Source organism: Rhipicephalus microplus, chromosome 4, assembly GCF_043290135.1.
Source record: "Rhipicephalus microplus isolate Deutch F79 chromosome 4, USDA_Rmic, whole genome shotgun sequence".
Lineage (NCBI taxonomy): Eukaryota > Metazoa > Arthropoda > Arachnida > Ixodida > Ixodidae > Rhipicephalus > Rhipicephalus microplus.
In genome coordinates, this window is record NC_134703.1 from 218,707,213 (window position 1) to 218,729,674 (window position 22,462).

The 22,462-nt window shown below is 48.2% G+C and overlaps 1 protein-coding gene across 9 annotated transcripts in view; it reads left to right on the plus strand.

Moving 5' to 3' along the window:
• Positions 1–22,462, plus strand: part of LOC119172487 (nuclear factor related to kappa-B-binding protein) — a 608,836-nt gene that overhangs the window by 208,135 nt on the left and 378,239 nt on the right. For 8 of the 9 annotated variants that reach the window (XM_075891782.1, XM_037423606.2, XM_075891784.1 and 5 more), the window contains one exon: positions 6,845–6,976. The exons of the other annotated variant lie outside the window; for it this stretch is intronic. In XM_075891782.1, the coding sequence (XP_075747897.1) occupies positions 6,845–6,976 (132 nt within the window). The remainder of the gene's footprint in view (positions 1–6,844; positions 6,977–22,462) is intronic. 9 annotated transcript variants of the gene reach the window in all.

Here is a 22,462-nt window from a genome sequence, read left to right on the forward strand (position 1 = left end):
GTAGTATATTCCACATTCAGCGAGAAACAGGTGTTGAATTTTGTGTCGGCACATTCGAATATTGTTTTACGAGAAATAATGATGTCATGCTAATGCTCGGCATTGACGAAAAAAGAAAAACAATAAAACTTGCGCACGTTAGCCTTGCAATAGTTCCCAAGTGCAAGCTGATCACCTCAAAGAGATGTGGTATTTTGGTATCATATTGCATCGGTTTGGGAAGAGCTCATTCGCATTGGGAAAAAAGATGAATACAGACGTCCTCTACTTGTCAAGAAACTAAATTCTGCAGTTATTCCATATACTATATGTAAGTCGCACAGTCTGAGCGAACGTTGGGAAGCAATACAGGGTTAGGGTTATGTTTTCCGTACCTTCTGCAGTGCACAAAAGTGCACTGCAAAAGGTACAGCATCGCATTGCAGAAGGAACAGCATCGTACTGCAGAAGTGCACTGTCCCACGTTGTTAAAAATTTGTATTTTCAAGCTCCCAAGACCACATATAAGTGCCGCTAACTGCTCCAAAGCAAGGCTCTGGTTCAAAATTGAAATTTTGCTGCTCCAAGAACTGCTCCAAATTTACTCTCTGCCGTCTCACCTCTGATAAGGCATTAGCGAGCATACTTGAACGATAATGTGATCACATTGCGTCGTATTTCAGTCAACTGCAACAATTAAACTATTCACTATGCATTCGCATGACCAACATGTTCTCAGACTGGCTTGGTAAAACGTCACTAATGTTGTCAGCTGCAAATTAAAATTGCTGCGGCTTTAGTGCGCAGGAAGCGGCATGATAAAGTCTGCTGCAAACCTGCGTCAATGCGGAAAAAAATGCACCCTATGCGCCCAATTTGGTCTAAATGCTGCTAATTTCGTCTACTGTAGCCAATAGTCCTTTGTATCGCAGTTCTTTAAAAGTGTACTTCACTTCATTAACTTAACAGACACTGAATAATGGTCTGTTGTATTCAAAAGTCTCTTGTGTGCGGGACTGTTATAATGAGCGTAGACTGCGTTTGCTTGGCATACATGGGTGGTCTGTCGTACACATAAAATCTTTGCATATAATATTCCCCAATATATGTGGAGAAGAGAAAACTCCAACCAAAACTCATTTTAGAAAACCTGACATTTCGAAGCCTTCTTTTTCGTGGAAAGACCCGATATGAACAGTGCGATTGCGTGCGAGGTTTGCCGTTACTCGTTGCAAGCCCTAACAGTGGAGGGAGGGCAGTATACCCTTGGAGTGGTTGATGTTTTCTAACGTGGTTTTCTGCTTCGATCTAACAAAACGCAAACTTTATTGCCTTTGGCAGCACGCCAAACAAAGTACCACGTCCGCTCCCGGGAGGCAGGGAGTGAAGGCTCCTGAACGCAAACGTACACGAACGGGGGACACCGCGGGCACGCCGCACACGCCGTTCGGGAAGAGGTCCCACACGGTTATGCTGCGCGCTCCTGCAATGACCACTGGCCCTGGTCGCAAGAGCTAGGGCAAATCTCATACGCATAGGCCTCCTGCAAGTACGGATCTGTGTATGAGGACTATGCTCAATCACTAGGCATCGCTGTTTGGCTAATCGAACGCAACCATAGCTAGCGCAAAGGTAAGCACACCCATTGAGGATGCTGAGGCACCCAGGCAGGTTCTCTGACGATTCCCAAAGGGGACGCAGATGATGGGAAAACACGTGGTTACAGTGCACTGTCCGAGGAGAGAGAGAGCCTTTTCGGTGCACACTTGTGTGGGGGTATCGAAATGACGAGCGCCCTGCTTTTGGAGTGACACAGTAAACGTGGTCGGAACAAGCCAAATGATACACACATTTATTTAACTAATTTATAATGATGATATCGTCAGCCGAATAATTATAACAGAAATCGCGATCAACACGCTAAGACATTCTTACACCCTATTAACACAACAAAGAAGGCGGTGTCGCTAACGCCTGATCACCACGTGGGCCCACCGCAGACAACCTGCGGTGCCGTCCACGGCAGACTCATTGCGAGAGGCAACCGTCTATGCCACCGCCCCACGCCAAAAGAGACTCGCTCAACCCCCACATTCCCCCAACGTTAATTCAAACCATATTCCGAAAAACGAAGAAATCAGCTGCACAAGCTCTAACGAAAAATTGACAACACTTGACCCAATGCTGCACTGTCCAACTCGACGACTTCATCTCAGTACCGGTCCCGCAACAACAACATTGTCGTCGGCGCGATGATCCGTCACTCGCGCCGACACGTTTTCTCATTGCAACCAGCACTCACGAGGGCGCAGCACTGCAGGCAATTGTGCAGGTCTCATGCATCTTGTTCGCCCGACCGCATTTCTGGCCAGCAGCGATGAGGACGTGCAGAAGACAGCCAGCCGCGGATTACATCACTCCCACTGCGTACATTCCAAGACACCCGACAGAAACAATGGAGCAGTGCCTAGTGAAGGGAGCTTCGGGCTTTTCGCCTACGTGGTACGATGGTCAGTACTGCTACCTAATACAGCGGTGGCAACCGAGACGCCCAGCTCAAAAATAAAACATGTGGGGTGCTGACACCCCCTCCAAAGTTGTTTGCGCCGCGTGGCGGACGTGTCTCGCCCAGAACCCGCATTTCGGGTTACAACCATCGGGCGATAGATAACGTGTTCACATTGAGCACCACTATCATCATCATGGTGTAGAGCCGACGGTGACCCCTGGCGGAAAGCAGGCCTTGGTGGCAAGGGAGAGTTTAGCGAGTCTCTTCGGCGCGTGGCGGTTGCCGCGAATGGTTGTCTCTAGCGTGGGTCCTCGGTGCGTGGTACCGCGGCCCGTGCGCCGGGGGCCCTTGTGGTAAGTCAAGCGTTGGCGACGCCGCCTTGGGTGTGTTATTGGGTTTGTCGTGTTATTGTGTTTCTCATGTTTTGGAGTGTATGGAAATTGTGGGTGAGGCTGTCCTAGTGGGTTGATCACGATTTATGTATCATTCGGCGGACGATATCATTGTCTAAATTAGTTAACTAAACGTGTGTTGTTTGGTTTGTACCGGCCGTGTCTACTGTGTCCGTTCACTCCAAGAGCGCACTCCAAGAGCGTGGCAGAAGCCTCGCTCGCCATTTTCAGACCCCACAAACAAAAATCACTTTTCATAACTCGTGCATCGCAAGATAAAAAAAAGTGAGGGAAGCAGAGTGCAACACCTCAATGCCAGGATCCACCTAATTGTGCCACGTGCGACAGGCGGCTGCGCAGAGCCTTAGGCCGAATGAGTCGGTCGACAATAACCGGCATCCACCCAACACCCATCCTAAATGCAGAAGAGATAGCCATGAGGAGACATCCACTCTGTAAAGTGGCCCTATCGCTCGCCGCACACAGCAGCTTATCGAGCCATCGGCGTCCGCCATCCTGGACCGCAGTACCAGACAGCAACGACGCCTGGCTCCCTGAGTCCAAAATAGATAGAAGCTATTTACAAAAAATCGGACCACTTTTATCACCTCAGGATGCAGACCGCATGGCTCTCATCCAAACTGAACAACATTCTTGAAAATAAACAATAACAAAAAAAGCACTCTCGAGCAGAAAAAAAAACAAAAAACAACGTGCCGACAAATTTAAACACGTCACAACAACTGATCTCCTCGCTCTCAACAAAGCACACCGCTAATGCTGAAAAGAAGTCTCCCTAGGTCTACTCTTCCCCGGCTCTAACAAAAGCTTGTACCGAACTGTGAAAACTGTCGTTCGATGCTCCAAGAGCCTCACGTTGGTGTTGTGAGTGAAGTGCGCGAGTGAAGCGTTTTTCGAATTTGGCGCGGCAAGATAGACTACTGACAATGTGTTACCAGCGCCAGTGCGGCGAACGCTGGCAATCGAAAAAGAAGAAAAGCCTCAAGAAAATCGCAGAAAAGAATCCAGAGCCACGGCATTGAAGGAGGAGGAAGAATCGTGGTGGTGCTAGGAAGAACAAGGCTGGGGGTGCGTCGTGCGAGCTCATCGGGTGCAGATACCGAGGCGTAAAGGCATCCACCTAGCCGGCGATGACAATCACGGAGTCCTGGTGACCATTCAAGCACCACCGAGGCTATTGGCTAGTTCCTGGCACGGCCTGGTTCTGGTGTTCGAGCTGAGGACAGCGCCGCAGATGACGTCATCTACCGGGAGCAGGAGTGAGCCATCGGGCTACGGGCCCGAGCTCATGCACTCCCACCACGGCAGCTTCACCGCTGAACTGTTGAAGAACCTGAACCGCTGGTGAGCTGTATCTATCTCCTTATACTTCTGGACTCTAACCCAAGAACTCGAGAGACTGTTTAGACTCGTCAAGGTTTTCCCTCGTTAACAAGAACTGCTGGTGCTTCTTAGTTCACCTTTTGCTGAACTTAGCATTCCTATTTATGTGTTTTTTTGTTTTTGTGAAAATATGTTTTTTTTTTGCTTTTTTTTTTCAGGCAAATGAAACGCTCACTTCCTTTTATCTCCAGAGAATAACGTTTCACAGCTAGCCCGACTGGCTTTATTTACCGAACCTGTCACAGTTGGGCTCCAGTGGGGGGGTCTTTGAAATGGCGAGTGCCACGCTGTTCAAATCAAAGGACACAGTAGACATGGCCGGAATAAACCAAATGATACACACAGTAACTAATTTAGAATGACGATATCGTCAGTCAGCCGAATAATTATAACAGCAATCATTATCGACATGCTAAGACATCCTTACACAATATTAAATAACACGACAAACAAGGCGGTGTCGCTAACGCCTGACTCATCACGTGGGCCCACCTCAGACGGCCCGCGGTGCCGTCCACGGCAGACCCACTGCGAGAGAAAGTCGCCCGCGCCACCGCTCTATGCCAAAAGAGACTCGCTCAACTCTCTCACCCGCCACCATGGCTTGCCTACTGCCAGGGGTCACCGCCGGCGCTACCACTCTACCAACCATGATGATGATGGTGGTGATCACCGCTCGCGAACACAACGCTACCTATGGCTGAATAGTTGTCATCCCTAAAATACGGCTTTTGTGCGAGACAAGTGCGCCACGCAGCGCAAACAACTTCGCAGCGAGTGTCACCACCCTCCACACATGATTCGGTCTCGCCGACTTTCACAAACCGAACACGTCCGCGGCACCATCTACCACCATGCACCATCGTGAGAGCACGGGAGGAGGCAAGGGGTAGCAAAGGAATGGTATGGCAAAAAAGCCCGTGCAATGACTGCAGGCAAGCCTCTGATTTATACATCTTTCATAGACGTTCTTGTTTTCTTCAATGTACGAAGTGAGGCATTTGGCGCACACAATCCGGCACACGACACCCTGAGCTTTTTTTGCAGGCACGCAGTCTTTGGGTCGAGGGATGGTGCTGGATAGCTTGTGGTTTCACCCAAACCTAAGCTTTTTGTTTGCTATGTGGATGATAACTTCTGTGTTGTGAAGTCTGGAGAGGTCAACAAGCTGGAACTCCGTTGAGCCTGACATATAGTTCACAGCGGAATGGAAGAACCATTTGGCTATTTCATTTTTTTATGGACTGGTGAGAAGGCAAGGACCAAGTTTTTTTTCTCAGTTTTCAGGAAGTCTACTCATACTGAACGCTATCCCCACTTCAGCTCGAACCACGCCACCTGCCGTAAGCTCTCCTTGGCGCAAAGCCTTGTTAGCAGGGCTCAAAAAATCTGCTCGTCACCACAGAAGTGGAAGGAAGACAGGAAGAAAATGATGCACGTTCTCGGCACAACAGACATACAAAAGCATTTATTCACAGAGCCCTTTGTAAGAGAAAAGAGGGGGAAATGGCACATGTACATTGCCGCAACAACTCCGCTGGTCAGTGCACTACAATGCAGGGGCCAGTGACTCAATAGCCCATAATATTGACAAAAGCAGGGGTTAAAGTTGCGCACATGCTATTCACCAACATCGGCAGTTTGGTTCCTCGACCTAAAGACGGCATACCTTCAGAAAAAACTCAGGGCGTTGTGTACTGGATCACATGTGTCATCTGGCCCGCTTCCAACATTGGGGAAAGAACTGCCATAAAAGGGTTTCTTAAGGGCCAGTTGGTAGATGATACTGAGGATACATGATACTGAGTACATCATACTGTGCCGTTTTTTGCGCTGTTTCTCTCAGTTCCATGAAAGGATGTGGCAACACAAGAATGACATTTGTCAATTAAACAGAAAACGAAGCACAGTGACAGGACACTGCTAACGGTTGATCATCATATCAGTCCTGGGAACGCGGTGATTCTGAAAAGGAAAAAGAACCTTCGCCGGTTGCTACTTCTCAAACCCTGGTGTATTCAGCAGATAGCGAGAAACATCAACCGCTTCATGGGTACACATGCGAAAAGTGATTGCAAACCTCGCATGCACAGTAAGCAACCATGCTGTATTTCTCGAGCCGTTTCACCCCTGAAGAAAGAGGCTTCGCGTTTTTTATGAAGTAAATTTTGGTTGGTGTTGTCTTTTTTTTTTTTCCAGTTTTCTATCCCAACTAGGCAGACTTCTCCCGAATGTTCACCTTTGAATGAAATATATATATATATATGAAAACATTTGCCCTGGCAGTGCCCCTCGTTACGGGACCCAAGTCGGCTCACAGAAGAAGATTAGGACTCAGCCTTACGCAGTTCAGAGTTGCTACCACAACTACGGGCTGTCCAGAGAGCCCTCGATACGGCGGTGAGGCTAGGCCTCCCCGTTCCTCCGTGGGAGCGGTCCGCGACGTTGCTCTAAAGGAACAGCGTTTCTCGGAAACCAATACAGTTCTTTGTCTGTCTGTCTGTCTGTCTGTTTTTCAGAGGGTGTCCATTTAAACCTCTTGTGTTTGCGATAATTGCAGAGGGGCCTCCCAAGCTGCTGCGAAAGTACCGCCGACAGTTGCACCACTTTGAGAGTGCCCTGAGCCCTGAGTTGAATCGTGTGCCCTCAACCTTAGCTGCTGCACCTCATGGACCACACCGGTGCGACACCAGTGAGTGGCCTATCTCAACCATGTCCAGCACCTTTCTTTTTGGAGCATTTTTCTTAAGGGTTGACCCAGAAACGTAAACTTTAGCTTGTATTGTCTCCAGTAGCCGCGTGAGCATATGGAGACTATTTACTCGGAAAGATATGTCTAGCACGTGTAGCAGGGTTCACACAGCCCCTTGAAATCCTGGAATTATGGAGGGCCCTTGAAACTCCTCGAATATTCATGTACTCCTTGTAATCCTTGAAAATGCTGTGAGATTTGTTCTATGAGAGAAAAATAATGACGTATATCTGTAAGTAACACTCATTTCAAAGGCCCTTTCGTTTGTGAATGACCGTGAAAGGAAGCTGTGGTGAAAGACGTCAGGGAGTATCGGTTTTAAGTAGCACAGCGGTTACAACATCTGGCAACTAATATCGATTGAAAATAAATCTATTGAAAATGAATTGAAATGACCAAAGCGCATCGCTCGGTCAAGCTACGGTCCCTAAATCTCGGTATTCTGCCATCTCTGCATCGTCTCGAGCTAGGCCAAATCAACGGCATTATGCATGTGCGGGCAGCGCTGCAATCCATTGGAGTGGAAGCCAAGAAACCTGTGCAGGCAGAATCGATGAGGCATTGTCTTTCATTTTAAATAATATTGGGCTCTCATGTAAAAGACTCATTTCCGATTTGTTCCCACAAACGAGACGGGCAGTAAGTTGTTTCTACTTCCTTTTGTATACCACTCCTAAGTCGAGAATGCACCAGTACTGGAAGGAGGAGCCTTGGTAGTGTGGGTGCACTTGAAGCACTACACCGAAATTGTAGGTGACCACAGGCTGCTCATGCCAAAATGTAGAGCATACGAAAACGTCAGAGCTTTTCTAAAGGACCCACTTGCACTTGCAAAACCGAACTTTTCCCTGAACATTGCAATGGTTGTGCAGCCTTTCTTGTGTATTTTTCAGTGTGATTCTCCCAAGAGCTTTTTAGCAAAACAGGTTGGAAGTTATGCTTAACAGCTTAGTTGACAGTTTCTTTCCGAGCACAAGAGGTAGTGTGTGCACAATATATTCAATTCTGCCAAAAAAAAAACTGCAAAACTATGTAAGAGGCCGTGAATGCCTTCACATTCTCTGTGCGCTAATAAAACATCACCCGTTAATCTTAATATAATGAGAAGTGCTCAAGGTCTTTCTCCTGCTTAGCCATAGACAGGCTTCAATAGAACGAGGTTTCTGTGTGAACAAGCAGATTGCAGTCGAAAACATGACAGAGCTCTCAACAAGTCATCTTTGTTGCTGTGAAAACCCACTGAACCCAACTGAAGTCGTCAGTGTGCCAAGCCAAGCCTAGATATGCATTACACATGGAAGAACAGAAGAAGCAAGCAGCGGCACAGCAGGTAACCCTGAAACAAGTGTGGAAGTGCTGTGCCATTTGTGCCGTCTTGTGCCAATTTGACGTGCTAAGCCTAAACGGCAATTTGCGTGTGCAATGTCAAATTTAGTCGAGTTTTTTCATCGACCGAGCAACACGCGTGTGCTACACTAAGGACGCAGCCGCGGCCATATCAAATTAGTTCGGTCACGTCTATTGGTTCTGTTTCACTAGTCACGTCGTATTTCGGTTGATGCATGAATCTTGTTAAGGCGGCGTTGGTGTGCATACCTCATTATGTGACTTTGTGTATGTCAAATCTGCTAGCCAAATCATATAAACTGAAAAAAATAAATAAAAATCAGTCTCACTAATGAAGCGATGACTGCAGTAACAACAATTTGTAATGTCGCACGCGCTCCTTTCTATTTTTGCTACCACATTATTGTGCCTGTAATGCTGCCTTGCGCAAACCAGGTTTGAATGACTTAGAACAATCTAGGATAATTTCAGAACCTTCCGATGAGATTACGCGTACATTTAAGTTCTGGAACTTACGCAGCCATTAGTGGTAATGCTGGAATCTTTGATGGCACATGTATAAATGCGGACGCACTCCGCCGCCTGGCTGATTGTCGACGGCCGACGCTCTGGTTTGCTTTTATTATCAGTCTACACTGTGTATTGCTCGTAGAGTGACGTTTCGTTTTCCGGGCACAAGTTCGCCCAAATGTAAAGTTCACTCGTGAAAACAGTGGCTGCTGCCGTCGTCAAGATCACGACCGCGTGACAATACGAAGGCTGAAAGCTAATTCTTTTGGATCCGACATAGCGACACTCTACAAAACGCTGGTGTGAGAGAATAAAGATGGCTACTCCAGGTAGAAATGCTCTTATCTCACAATCTCTTCCAGTTGAGAGATCACCACGTATAAGGGTTTACGAGCCGCGTGCTGATGCTTGCGGATAGCGCGCGCGCCAGCTTATCGCAACCATGCCTTGGAATCAAAGTTCACTGCTGCTGCCCGAGCCCCTTCCCTCCCCATTCCCCCAAGTTTTTTTTCATGCTCGTTCGAGACGGGTGGCGTGTTTTATTTCTGCTTTGGCATTCGACGGCAGGTGTAACACGCGGTGGAATACAATCGCGTGCGCCGCCCTCCGAGTGAGCAACGGAGATCGGCTGCCTCATTGAATCTCTGATTGAGCAGCGCTCACCATCCCAGCTTGTGCAATCTTACACGCGGGTAGAATGTACAATGCGCGGGGAATGTTACTAACTTGTCGTTTACATGGAGCATGGCGGCGATGGCAAAAGCTTTCGAGTGTCCATATAGTTCATATCGTAATTAAAAAAATCACTTAATTGCATGGTGTGGTGGTGGTGGTGCATAGAATGCGAAACGATACCCGAACTCGACGAACCCTTCACGGAGTCAGAAATTCGGGAGGCATTACACAACCTCAACAGCAGATCAGCCCCCGGTCCTGACAAGGTAACCAACCGCCTGTTGCGAAATTTAGACGACCAAGCCATCACACTACTCACAAAAGACATTAATTACATGTGGGAAACTGGCCAGGTACCTGAACAATGGCGCACGGCCACGGTAATCCTTCTCTCAAAGCCAGGTAAACCACTCAACTTCGACAATCTACGCCCGATTTCCCTAACCTCATGCATAGGAAAAGCAGCTGAACATGTCATCCTAAATCGTGTATCGCGCTACATAGAGGATCACGAACTCTTTCCGTTCAACATGGTCGGGTTCCGTCCGCACCTTTCAACACAAGACGTCATGCTATTACTAAAGAAACAGATCTTCGACTCAAAAACGAGAGATGTTCGTGGCATTCTCGCCCTAGACCTCACTAAAGCATTCGACAGCGTCTCACACCGCTTTATACTGGAATCCATTGCCAGCCTTGGTCTCGGTAAAAGATTCCAGGCGTACATTCGTTCTTTTCTGCAAAATCGAACAGCTCAGCTGCATTTATCGCAACTTACATCCGATACTTACACATTAGGTTCCAACGGGACACCACAAGGGGCAGTCATTTCTCCACTCCTTTTTAACATAGTAATGAAGGGACTATCTGACAAACTCCGCGACATCCCAAACATAAACCATGCTATATACGCAGATGACATCACCATCTGGTGCCCAGGAGGCTCATTGGCGGAGTTGGAGCAAGCCCTTCAAACTGCTCTCGATACCACAGAAGCCTACTTAAAAAACACTGGACTTCGTTTGTCGCCCACAAAATCAGAGTTGCTACTGTACCGGCAATCTCGCCAAGGCGTTCGTAACTTAACACCCTTAGGTGATCTACCCATAGCGCTACACGCCAAAGATGGGCAGCGAATACCCCGAGTGGACTCCATACGCATTCTCGGCCTCCTCGTCGAGGCCACTGGCTGTCATGCAAGAACAATTAAACATATCACAGCAAAAACAGAGAACATGCTCCGACTCATTCAGCGAGTCTCGGGTCGTAGACGAGGCCTTGGAGAGGCCAACCTTCTGCGCATATACCACGCGTTCCTAATGAGTCACATCAATTACGTCGCCTCTGCCCACAACTGGACGAAGGTAGAAAAGACGAAACTAAACACACTCATGCGCAAAAGCATTAAACAAGTCCTTGGTTTGCCTCAAAACACGAGCACTTCCCGTCTCGACCAACTAGGCATGCACAACGGCATCGATGAAGTGATCGAGGCCCAGACCACGGCCCAAGTGATCCGCCTCTCCTCCTCCAAGGCAGGCCGCCGACTTCTAAGCGAGGCCGGCATGTCCCCACACCCCTGCCTTGAACGCGCAGTAACCCTCCCCAGAGTTGTCCGAGCTACTTACATGGTAACCCCATTTCCGCGAAATGTCCACCCACAACACAACGAAGGCAGACGGCTGGCCCGCGCTCGCGCGATCCTAAACCGTACCGCCGCGAATCGCAACTCTACCGCATTCGTCGACGCAGCGCAATACGGTAACTCCTCCTCTTTCGCACTCGCGGTAGTAGATGGCGACGGAGCCCTACGCTCAGCCGCCTCGGTTAGGCTATCAACAAGCGCCATAGCCGAACAAGTTGCTATAGCTTTAGCGATGACCGACCCCTCACTCACTAATGTCTTCACAGACTCTCGCGCCGCCATTCGGGCTTACGAAACCGGCAACATCGCTCCAGAAGCAGCCCGCATTTTACAAACACGGAAATATACGGGCTCGCACTACCTCTCTTGGTTCCCTGCCCACATGGGCAAAGGCGTTCACCCACAACAACCCAACCTCAACGAAATGGCTCATGATCGAGCACGAGAACTGACCCGCCGTGACGATCAATCAGCCACCGAAGAGCTGGGCCCAGACGTGCAGTTTAATGACCCACTACTCACCTTCCATGAAATTACCTCCCACTACCGACACAACAGAAGCCGATACCCTTTACCCCATTCAAAACTAGAACGCGCGCAAGAAGTAGCCTTTAGAATGTTACAAACGAGATCGTACCCATCACGGGGCCGACTCAGCCATTATAACTCAGACATAAATTCACAGTGCCCAGATTGCACAGAAGTGTACTGTTCACTCGCGCACATGCTCTGGCAATGTCCCGCGTTACCTCAGGGACCTCTCACCAGTGAGTCCGACTGGGAGGAGGCACTCAGGAGCCCCAATCTCCGAAACCAACTTAAGGCAGTCCAGAGGGCCCAAGAACTGGCGGAACGCCACCACGTTCCCGCCCCGACTCGGGCGTCGCCTACGGTAGCGGCTGCTAGGATGTCCCACGTGGGCACCCTGGTGGCTTAAACTCCTCAGGACCATATATTAAAGTTCTTGACTGACTGACTGATTGCATGGTGTGGCAAGCACATCTAAATATTTTCGCGGTTCTCATGTTGGCTGTAGCACTTCAATGACCGCAACATAAAATCTTTACACTCATTTTTATAAAGCCCTATTGGTTTAGTATGAAAATAGCAGATGAACTGGCGCTCTTTGGCCGTGACATGGCCCTTGCGCCACAAAACATCAAACTTCATCAGTATGAAAATAGCTTTTATTAGTTCATCTCTAGTCTAGTTGACTTTCTGCTCTTGTTGGATGCTGTGTTTTATGCACATCTTGGAAACATTGCCACATTTTGACAGCATTTTTTTTTTTCATTCGCCTTAGGTCTGGTAGCTGTCCAGAGTGCTGCTTATGTTTTTTTTTTTCTTTGAGTTGCTTTGCTTTCAGCTGTCATGTGTTAATTTTTAATATATTTATCAATTTGGGGTACGTCTGGTCACTTGATAAGCATTAAATGCTTAGTAAAAACCACTGAAATTTTTTCGTTTTATGAGAAAGCCGAAATTCTAATTAACAGTGATGTGTGACCCGAGAAATCTACTCCAAAACTTGATTCTCATGCTCCAAAATACAGCTTTTGGTGCTCCAGAGCTGCTCCAAAACTCCCCTTTTACTGCTCTAAATCTGCTCCAAAACCATAATATTCCTGCTTCCAAAGCTGCTCCAAAAGACTGAAGCCCACTTCCACCTCTGTTGAAAAGAACTCCAGCTAAAGAGAACGCAGGAGTTGAAGTGCTGGGGCGATCGCACCATATTGCGCCAATCTTGCCTGCAACGCAAATTTAGTCAAGAGTTTTATCATTGATTGAGCAGTACGCGTGAGCTACTCAAAGGACACGCCCATATAAAATTCCGCGTCCAGATCAAACGTCGTATTTCGGATCATGCATGAATCTTTCGCAATGTGAACACAATCCATGATTCTTTTTAAAGTGACGTTTGTGGTGTGAATATCTCATTATGCTACTCTCTATATTGTCACGTTACAACGTAACTGTAACCTGTAGATAATGGCACACAAGGACGTCAAACCGATTCGAACAACGGCAATACGACTTTATCGTTTTTCCCTGCACGCACATCTTCGTTCTCTTCTGAACAGCGGCACATACAAGCCTGCTAGCATCTATAAAAATAATACTTTCAGAACTTGTACTAGTGGCATTACCCCCCTTCCCAAAGAACATCGTCCCGATGTCACAACATAATTACCAGATGAAAAGAAAAGACATACGATAAGCAGTACACAAGGGGGTGTTCACAATCACTGTAAGTCTACTCAAGGAAGTTTGATGAATAGTCAGCGTTGGTAATATGGTTTCATTCTCGAAACATGGACGACGTGTGGCTGTTGTGAACGGCGGGATTCACAAGCCATGTCCTCGTCAAGAACCTCGTAGTTTACTTCGCTGAGATGGCGGAGAACTCTACAGGGACCAAAATAGCGGCGTAACAACTTTTCCGACCGGCCCCTTGTCGAATGGGAGTCCACAACCATACTCGTTCTCTGGGTTGGTAAGAGACATCGCGACGACGAGCGTTGTACCGCTAAAAGTCGATGCATTGTTGCTTGTGTATGTTTTCGACTGCAAGCTTACGAGCTGCGTCTGCCAGTCTGATAAATTCATTCGTCTTGACACTAATCTGGCGTCTGTCTTGTAGAAGCATGGCATCCAGCATTATAGTGACCTCCCTGCCGTGAAGCAACCGGAATAGTGTGAATCCAGTTGTTTCTTGCACAGCGGTGTTGTAAGTGAACGTGACGTAAGGGAGGATGTCATCCCAGTTTTTGTGGTCTTGGTCAACGTACATAGATAGCATGTCGGCGATCGTCTTGTTTAGTCGCTCTGTAAGGCCGTTGCTTTGTGGGTGGTATGCAATAGTTTTTCAATGTACTGTGCCGCTAAGCTGCATGGCGTCTTGTATCATCCGGGCGGTAAAAGCTGTGCCACGATCAGTTATGACAACTGCTGGTGCTCCATGTCGGAGGACGATGTTCTTCATAAGAAAGTGGGCAGTCTCAATGGCGGTGCCACGTTGTAATGCCTTCGTCTCGCAGTAGCGCGTCATGTAATCAGTAGCGAGTACAATCCAGCGGTTGCCGTCACCAGACTTGGGAAAAGGTCCGAGTAGATCCATGCCAATTTCTTGGAATGGTTGTGTCGGAGGAGTGATAGGCTTCAAAAAGACAGTGGGGCGCTGATGTGGTGCTTTACGGCGCTGGCACTCGTGACACGTCTTCACGTAATGCTTCACGTCTCGATTGAGCTTAGGTCAGTAATAGTGTTGGCGAATCCGGGCCAAGGTATGTGTGAATCCTAAGTGGCCTGAGGAAGGATCATCGTGACAGGCGGACAAGACACTGGCTCGTAACGCTGGCGGAACGGCGAGCAGGTACTCAGTCGCGTAAGGGTCGAAGTTTTTTTATAGAGGATATTTCTGCGAACACAGAACGATGATAGTGAACGGGCGAATGCTGGTGGTGGATGCGGCGTACGGCCTTCGAGAAATTCGATGAATTGTCGAAGCTCTGAATCATTCTTCTGCTGTTCAGCTAAGTCGGATACACTAATGGCGCAGAGAAAACGGCCGTTGAGATCGTGATCACTTGACGCTGTCTTAAGAGGAGCTCGGGAAAGGCAGTCCGCGTCAGTATGCTTTCGGCCAGACTTGTACACAACTGTCAAATCGAACTCCTGAAGGCATAAGCTCCACTTGGCCAGACGTCCGGAAGGGTCTTTAAGGTTCGCCAACCAGCAGAGCACATGATGATCGTTAACAAACTTTGAACGGGCGACCATACAGGTACGGTCTTAATTTAGCTATTGCCCAGACAACAGCTAGGCACTCCTTTTCAGTGGTTGTGTAATTCGCTTCCGCAGCTGATAAAATCCGGCTCGCATAAGCAATAGGGCGTTCGATGCTGCCTTGCCACTGGACGAGGACTGCACCAAGGCCGATGTTACTGGCGTCTGTGCGTAGTTCAGTGTCGGCATATTCGTCATAGTGTCCGAGTAAGGGCTCAGACTGGAGACGCTGCTGGAGCTCGAAGAAAGCGCGTTTGCTCAGGGCCCCACACGAAGGGAACATCTTCTTTTGTCAGACGAGTGAGGGGTTCGGCAATGTTTGCGAAATTTGGCACAAAGCGTCTGTAGTATGCACGGAGGCCTAAAAATCGACGCACATCACGTTTGTTGGCCAGTGGTGGAAAATCTGTGACAGCCAATGTTCTGTCTGGGTCCGACCGAATACCATCAAGGCTAACAAGGTGGCCGAGGAACTTTAATTCGTTGTAACCAAAATGACATTTTTCTGGTTTCAGTGATAGGCCTGCCGTGCGAATTGCAGCAAACACAGATCTAAGTCACTGCAAGTGCTGCTCAAACGTTTGCGAGAAGACAACGACGTCGTCTAAGTAAACAAGGCATGTTTCCCACTTGAGACTGGAGAGCACTGTATCCATCATCCTCTGGAATGTCGCAGGGGCAGAACACAGACCGAAGGGCAGCACCTTGAATCCGTACAGACCATCAGGCGTTATGAATGCTGTTTTCTCTTGGTCGCGTTCATCAACTTCGATCTGCCAGTAGCCACTGCGTAAATCCATAGAGGAGAAGTATCGGGCGCGTTGGAGGCGGTCTAGTGAGTTGTCGATGCGCGGTAGCGGATAGACGTCTTTCTTTGTGACTTTGTTGAGTTTGCGGTAATCGACGCAAAATCGGAGAGTGCCGTCCTTTTTTACTAGTACGACGGGGGACGACCATGGACTGTTCGAGGGTTGGATTACACCATCTTCGAGCATCTGCCTCACTTGAGAACGTATTGCCTCTTGTTCCTTTTGTGATACTCGGTAGGCGTGCTGACGTATGGGTCGCTCAGCATGGTCAGTGACAATGCGGTGCTTTACGGTTGGCGTTTGTTTTATCTTAGATCTAGACGCGTAACAGTCGCTAAACATGCGGAGGATACAGCGGATTTGCTCTTTCTGCGCACATGACAGCTTCGGATTGACATCGACTGTATCGGCTTCCGCGGTGTCACTTTCAACGGCTGCAGAAATTCGGGCTATCGTCGGACACGCTTCATCGTCAATGGCTTCGAAATGAGCAATAGTTGTTCGTCATTTAACCATATGGTGTAGTAGCGCAATTTTCACGGGGACAAAGAGAACAAGAACACACGACACTCGCTACTACACCATATGTTCGTGTTCTTGTTCTCTTTGTCCCCGTGAAAATTGCGCTACTACACCATATGGTTAAATGATGTCTCACCAACTAGCCCAGCTCTCAACCCTACTGAATAGTTGTTCGCTTGGCCAAATGTTGGTATGCTCCACTAAAATTGGTGACCAACAACTCAGTCGTCCTACGTTTAAAGTGAATTATGCCGCGGGCAATGCAGATTTGCTGAGACAAGAGCACCGAAAGGTTGGCTTCAGCGATACTACTACCGTCATGGTCTATGTCACCCTGTACAGTAATGAACATACTGGAGCGTGGCGGAAGTGTGACGGTGTCGTCGACAATGCGAAGCGCAATCTTCTGCGGATCGGTATCTCTAGGCTTCGGGCCATAGTCGTCAGCAAACGTTACGAGGCAGTCTCGAAGATTTATAACAGTGCCGTGCTCGCGAAGGAAATCTATGCCAATGATAACTTTCCGCGAGCCTTCGGGAAGCACAACGAAAGAAGCAACGAACGTCGACCCACAGATTTGCAGCCTTGCAGTGCATCTCCCGATTGGTGTCAAGAGATGACCACCTGCTGTCCGAAGGTTTGGTCCATGCCCCCAAAGAGTCGTGACCTTCCTTAGTTCAGCCACAAGTTCAGCGCTGATAACTGAGTAGTCGGCGCCGGTGTCGACCAGAGCAGTTACTGGATGGTTGTCGACAAGGACGGCAATGTCAGCATAAACGGGTTCGTCCGCGATGTGAGGTGTCGGCTGAAAGGAATCGTCGAAGGTCGGCGGATGGGTCGGAGGAGGCTGTTTTGACGATAGCTTAACAGCGGTCCCTCCCCCGGAAACCGCTGACTCTCCCCGGCGTGGACTTGGGGACCTAGCGGATCGTCCCGCAACAACATCGGCGAAAGTAGAGTATTGATTCGCGGACATACGCGTCAAGGAGACGGAGAGCGTGATTGGCGTCGCTGAAGATTCGGAGACGGTAGACTTGCTAAGTATTCTGCGATGGCGCGGGGTCGTTCCCCGTCCCTGCGCCGACAAGCGTCTGGCCGAAATCCAGGTAGGCTCATCTGTCTGTACGAGCACTCCCGGTACAAGTGACCTGGCTCACCACAGTGGTAGCATAGTGGCCGATTGTCGGAAGCGTGCCACACGCTAGATTTCCCCATATTAGGTCGCGGATTCTCATAGTGTGGCGGGCCCGAGAAGTACTGCGGCATCTGCAGACAAGTCGGTCGTTGGTTTTCATAGTGTGGCAGGCCCGAAAAGTGCTGCGGCATCTGCAGGCTAGTCGGTCGGGGGAAATAGCTGGCTGCCGGTGCAGGAGTGTGTACAGCTTCCACGTACGTTAGCAGAGGAGCTTCGGTTGGAGGTGGCACTAATGGTTGTACCAGTTGCCGCACCTCTTCACGGATGACGTCTGTCAGAGCAGCCACTTGAGGCTGTGAAGGCACTGCGTGAAGCTTTTGTAGCTCGTCGCATACAATGCTACGGACTAGCTCAGCAAGGTCTCTCTAGCTCGTGGCATCAGGTGTTACCAAGGGACCAAGGGTGCTGACAGACATGCAAGGTTGTCGGACCGCTCATACTGCGATGATTGCTGTCTTAGCATTCGCGCCATTGTCGTCGCTTCACGGCGAAATTCTGCCATGGTAGCTGGTGGGTTTCTTACAAGTCCTGCAAACAGCTGCTCCTTGACACCCCGCATCAGAATGCGTACCTTTTTGTCTTCCGTCATTACAGAATCCGCTCGACGAAACAGACGAGACATCACCTCAACGAACATGGCCACGCTTTCATTGGGTCATTGATTGCGAGAATTGAGGAGACGTTCGGCTTGATCTTTCCGGTCGGCGCTATCATACGTGTTCCGCAGCTGAGTGCAAAACACCCGCCAGGTTGTCAAGGTGGCCTCTTGGTTCTCAAACCAAATACGCGCCGAATCCTCCAGGTAGAAATAAACATACCGCAGTTTTCGGTGCTCGTCCCACACGTTGGCGACAACGACTCGATCGTATTGGTCCAGCCAGTCTTCAACGTTTTCATAGGGCTCCCCATGGAAGGGCTTTAGGGTTCAAGAGGCTGGTAGCCATGGAGCTGGCAGAGTCACGGTCTGTTCAGTCTGGCTTGCAGTTGTCGCATATGCCATGATTCTGGAGCGTTCCGGAAGAGGGCTGAATTGGGGTGGTAGGCCTAGTTGCCGCCGACTGCGTCGAAGGCTGGCTGTTTCTACCAAGGCGTCGATGTTGGGGCCGAGATATTCCTCGTGGTAACAGTGCATAGACTATTACCCAGCGCCTCCACCAGTTGTCACATTACAACGTAACTGTAACCTGTAGATAATGGCACACAAGGACGTCAAACTGATTCGAACAACGGCAGTACGACTTTATCGTATTTCTCTGCACGCGCATCTTCGTCCTCTTCTGAACAGCGGCACATACAAGCCTGCCAGCATCTATGGAAATAATACTTTCAGAACTTGTACTAGTGGCAATATGCTTTAACAGCTAAGCTGTTAGGCAAACTATAATGACGGCAGTGGTGTTGCAGAAAACTTGCCGCACCGTTTCCAAGCAACCACCGAGCGCGTGCTGTGGTCGACGACTGCTCGGCAACGGTATGGTGAGTTTTTTGCCATATAAAGTGAAAAAAATAAATAAATATTTTTGTCACCGGCAAAGTGATGACTGCATAGCAACAATTTGTAATGTTTTAGTGGTGATGCAGCACGTGCTCCTGTTTATTTTTGTTACCGCACCATTACGCCCGTTACGCTGCCTTGCGCAAACCGCACTCGAATGACTGGAGACCATCTAGATAATCTTAGAATGTTCCGATGATATTAGGCACGCGATGAGTGCATTACAATTTATTCTGGAACTTATGCGGCCGCTAGTAATAACGCTGGAATCTTCGATGGCACGTGTGTAAATGTCGATGCACTTTGCTGCGTGGCAGATCACCGACGACCGACGCTCTATGTTCGCTGTTATAAGTTTACAGCTTGTATTGCTTGTAGAGTGATGTTTCATTTTCCAAGCACAGGTTTGCTCAAAGGTCTATTGCTTGTAAAGTGATGTTTCATTTTCCGGGCACAGGTTAGCTCAAAGGGCCAGTCAACAGGCTCCAACTTTTCTTTTAGACCCTCCAAACAAGCTTCCCACATTGCAAAGTAGGCCGTAGCGATCACGTTTTCTGAATATTACAGCGCTGCGCGTCGCACAAAACCACCATATTGAAGAACGATTCCCGCACATCTTTTCTGCGCCTGACCAACCTTCTTCCACGTGCAGTGACATCAACTTGGTGATTGGCGATGTGACACAGCTCATTGATTGGTCTAAACCAGGTCTCAACAAACAGTTGTAAAATCAACGATAGTTGTTGTTCCCACAGTATCCCCTCACAGCTACGACAGAGTTATTCCATCATACTAGTTGGGAAACCACCCATAGTCTCCATGTATCGAAATCGGGACACGTCGCTGGCCCAGTTTTTGGGCATGAGCAGATTGTCGTGCCACCTGTCGATCATCACACCCACGCTTAAATGCATTATTTGTGTTTTCTGTTGCTGCTCCCAGACGGTGTTACAGTCTGCTAACTCATGAAAAATCAGGCCAACTGCATGTCCAGGCTTTGGAACGCAGTGTCGCTGCAAATTGTCAGCTGAAAATCGAGTGACTGGGTGTGCGGAGAAGCATCAGCACCAGATGAACAGGTAACAGCCAGGCATCTCAGCGAGCGGAAGTGCGTTGTGACTGATAGAGTTCATTGATGACGTCAATTGCTGACCTCATGTCACGTTGCCAAAGAGAACCAAGTCATGACGACGGGCCACGCCTTCCCCTCCTTTTGAGGGAGAAGGGTGGCAAGGCCCCGCAAAAATTTGAAACCAGCTCAAACCGATGTTCTTACCCCTATAAACCACCTTAATAGAGCGCGTATTCACAAAATTCTTGCGGCAGCATGCTCATGAAGAAGTGCACATATTTCTCTTTGCAACAAATTTTGGACCTTGGTGCTGTTTACTGGCACTTTGAATAAAAATTCACTCCTGAAAACAGTGGCTGCTGCCTTCGCCGATATCATGACCCCGTGACAATACGGAGGCTGACAGCTAACTTTTTTTGCATCTGACATCGAGACACTCACAGCTACAAAACGCTGGTGTAAGAGAATAAGTACATCCGCTCCAGGGAGAATTGCTCTTATCGCACCACGTAGAACGTTTTACAAGCCGTGCGCTGATAGTTGCCAATATCATGTGCACCAGCTATTCTAACCACAGCCTTGATTAAAACCAAAGTTCATGGCTGCTGCTCCAGCAATCCCCTTTATTTGCGTCTTTTATGTTTCCTCTCTGCTTGAGCCTTCCATGGCAGTTCTAACACGCGGTAGGATGCTAAAGCTTGTGCCCTCCGAGCGACAGAGATCGGTTGTCTCATTCGATCTCTGCTTGAGCATTGTTTATCACCCAATTTTGTGCACTTTTACGCGTGGGCCAAACGTACGATGTGCAAGGAATGATACGAACTAGTAGTTAATGTGGGACATGGTGGCAACGGCGAAAACTCGTGGTGTATATATATATAGTTACTATCGTAATCAAAATATCTTTACTTAATTGCCTAGCACTGCTGCGGCGAGTGCATCTAAATTTTCTCGTGGTTGTCATGTTGGCTGTGCCACTTCGATGACCGGAACAAAAGTTTCTAACATTTATTTTACAATAATAGAGCCCTATGGGTTCAGTATGAAGAGATCTTTTATTATATATAGTTAAACCTGGATATAAAAAAATTGATAAATTTTAGGGAAAATTTGTTATAAAGAGGGTTTTGTTATATGGAGGTTCGATACAAAAATTTGGAAAATAAATGCGCAAATTAAACAAAAGGGACACTGAAGGCAGAGCTAACCCCAAATACTCATTTTACAGTAAAAAACTGCGTTGTTATTGTGATAGGAATTATTTGGACACTCGGCGGGTTTCTTGCTGTCCCTGCTATGTTCCGCAACAAGTCTAAATTGACTACATGCCCCCGCGCATTGTAACTTTCACAAGTTGGTGAAAGCGCGCGAGCACTGCTGAAGCAGAGATCAAATGAGTCGGCTCATCTCTATCGCCTGGAAAGTGCATAACATCACTCGCGTGTTGTTAGCCAGCTTTTGCTATACAATGCGCTTCTATAATTTCCCGAGTTAATTGTTACGGGTGCTTTTTAACCACTTCACATTGATCAAACATGGGGGAACATCCACAATCGCGGCAGTGAATTCCAATGTGGCCCTGGATTGCTTTGTGAACATTATAATGGTGCTCTTTTAGCCTTTCATTAAGGCAGCGCCTCGTTTGGCCGAAATACCACTTACCACATGAGAGTGGAATCGCGTAAACAACCCCCGCTACACACGGCACAAACCGAGTTTTGTGCTTGGTTGAGCAACCAGTGGTACATGAATTGAAAGGATTGACTGCTTTGCAAAGCCGCTGTAACTTATCCGCACTGAAAACACCACTTTGACGCTGCATTTCTCCCCTATCTTTTTTAGCCGGTGGGAAATGTCATGCACGTAGGGTAAAACCACGGGTATTTTTCGGTTGTTAGATTCCGGCTGAGCCTCGGAGTTGCAGCCTTTCTTTATCTGTTTTAATAGCTTTTCAGCTATAGATGCCAGTAGGATAGCTGGGTACCCAGCACTCAAAAGCCTTTCAGCTTGAGCTGCAAAGCTGCGCTGCATGACATGACATGATTTCCTAAGAGGATTGATGAGACAAAGATTTGTGATGCTTCGCTTAACTAACTTGGAATGGGAAGAGTCATAGGGTAAAAGAGGTTTTCCGGTTCTAGGTTCAAATAGCCAGCACACATGGTCAGGTGAAAGAATTAAATTCAAATGTAAAAAGTGTAAGCTGTTGTCAACTGGCATCTCATGAGTCAATAAAAGCGGTTTAAAACATTCTTTAAAAGTCATTACAATACCGTCGGTTAGGTGCTGGCAGGCAGCGTCGCTGCAGTCGATGAAAATTAAAAAGTCGTCTACGTAACAACATATTTTGGTGACAATATTTTGGTCAAG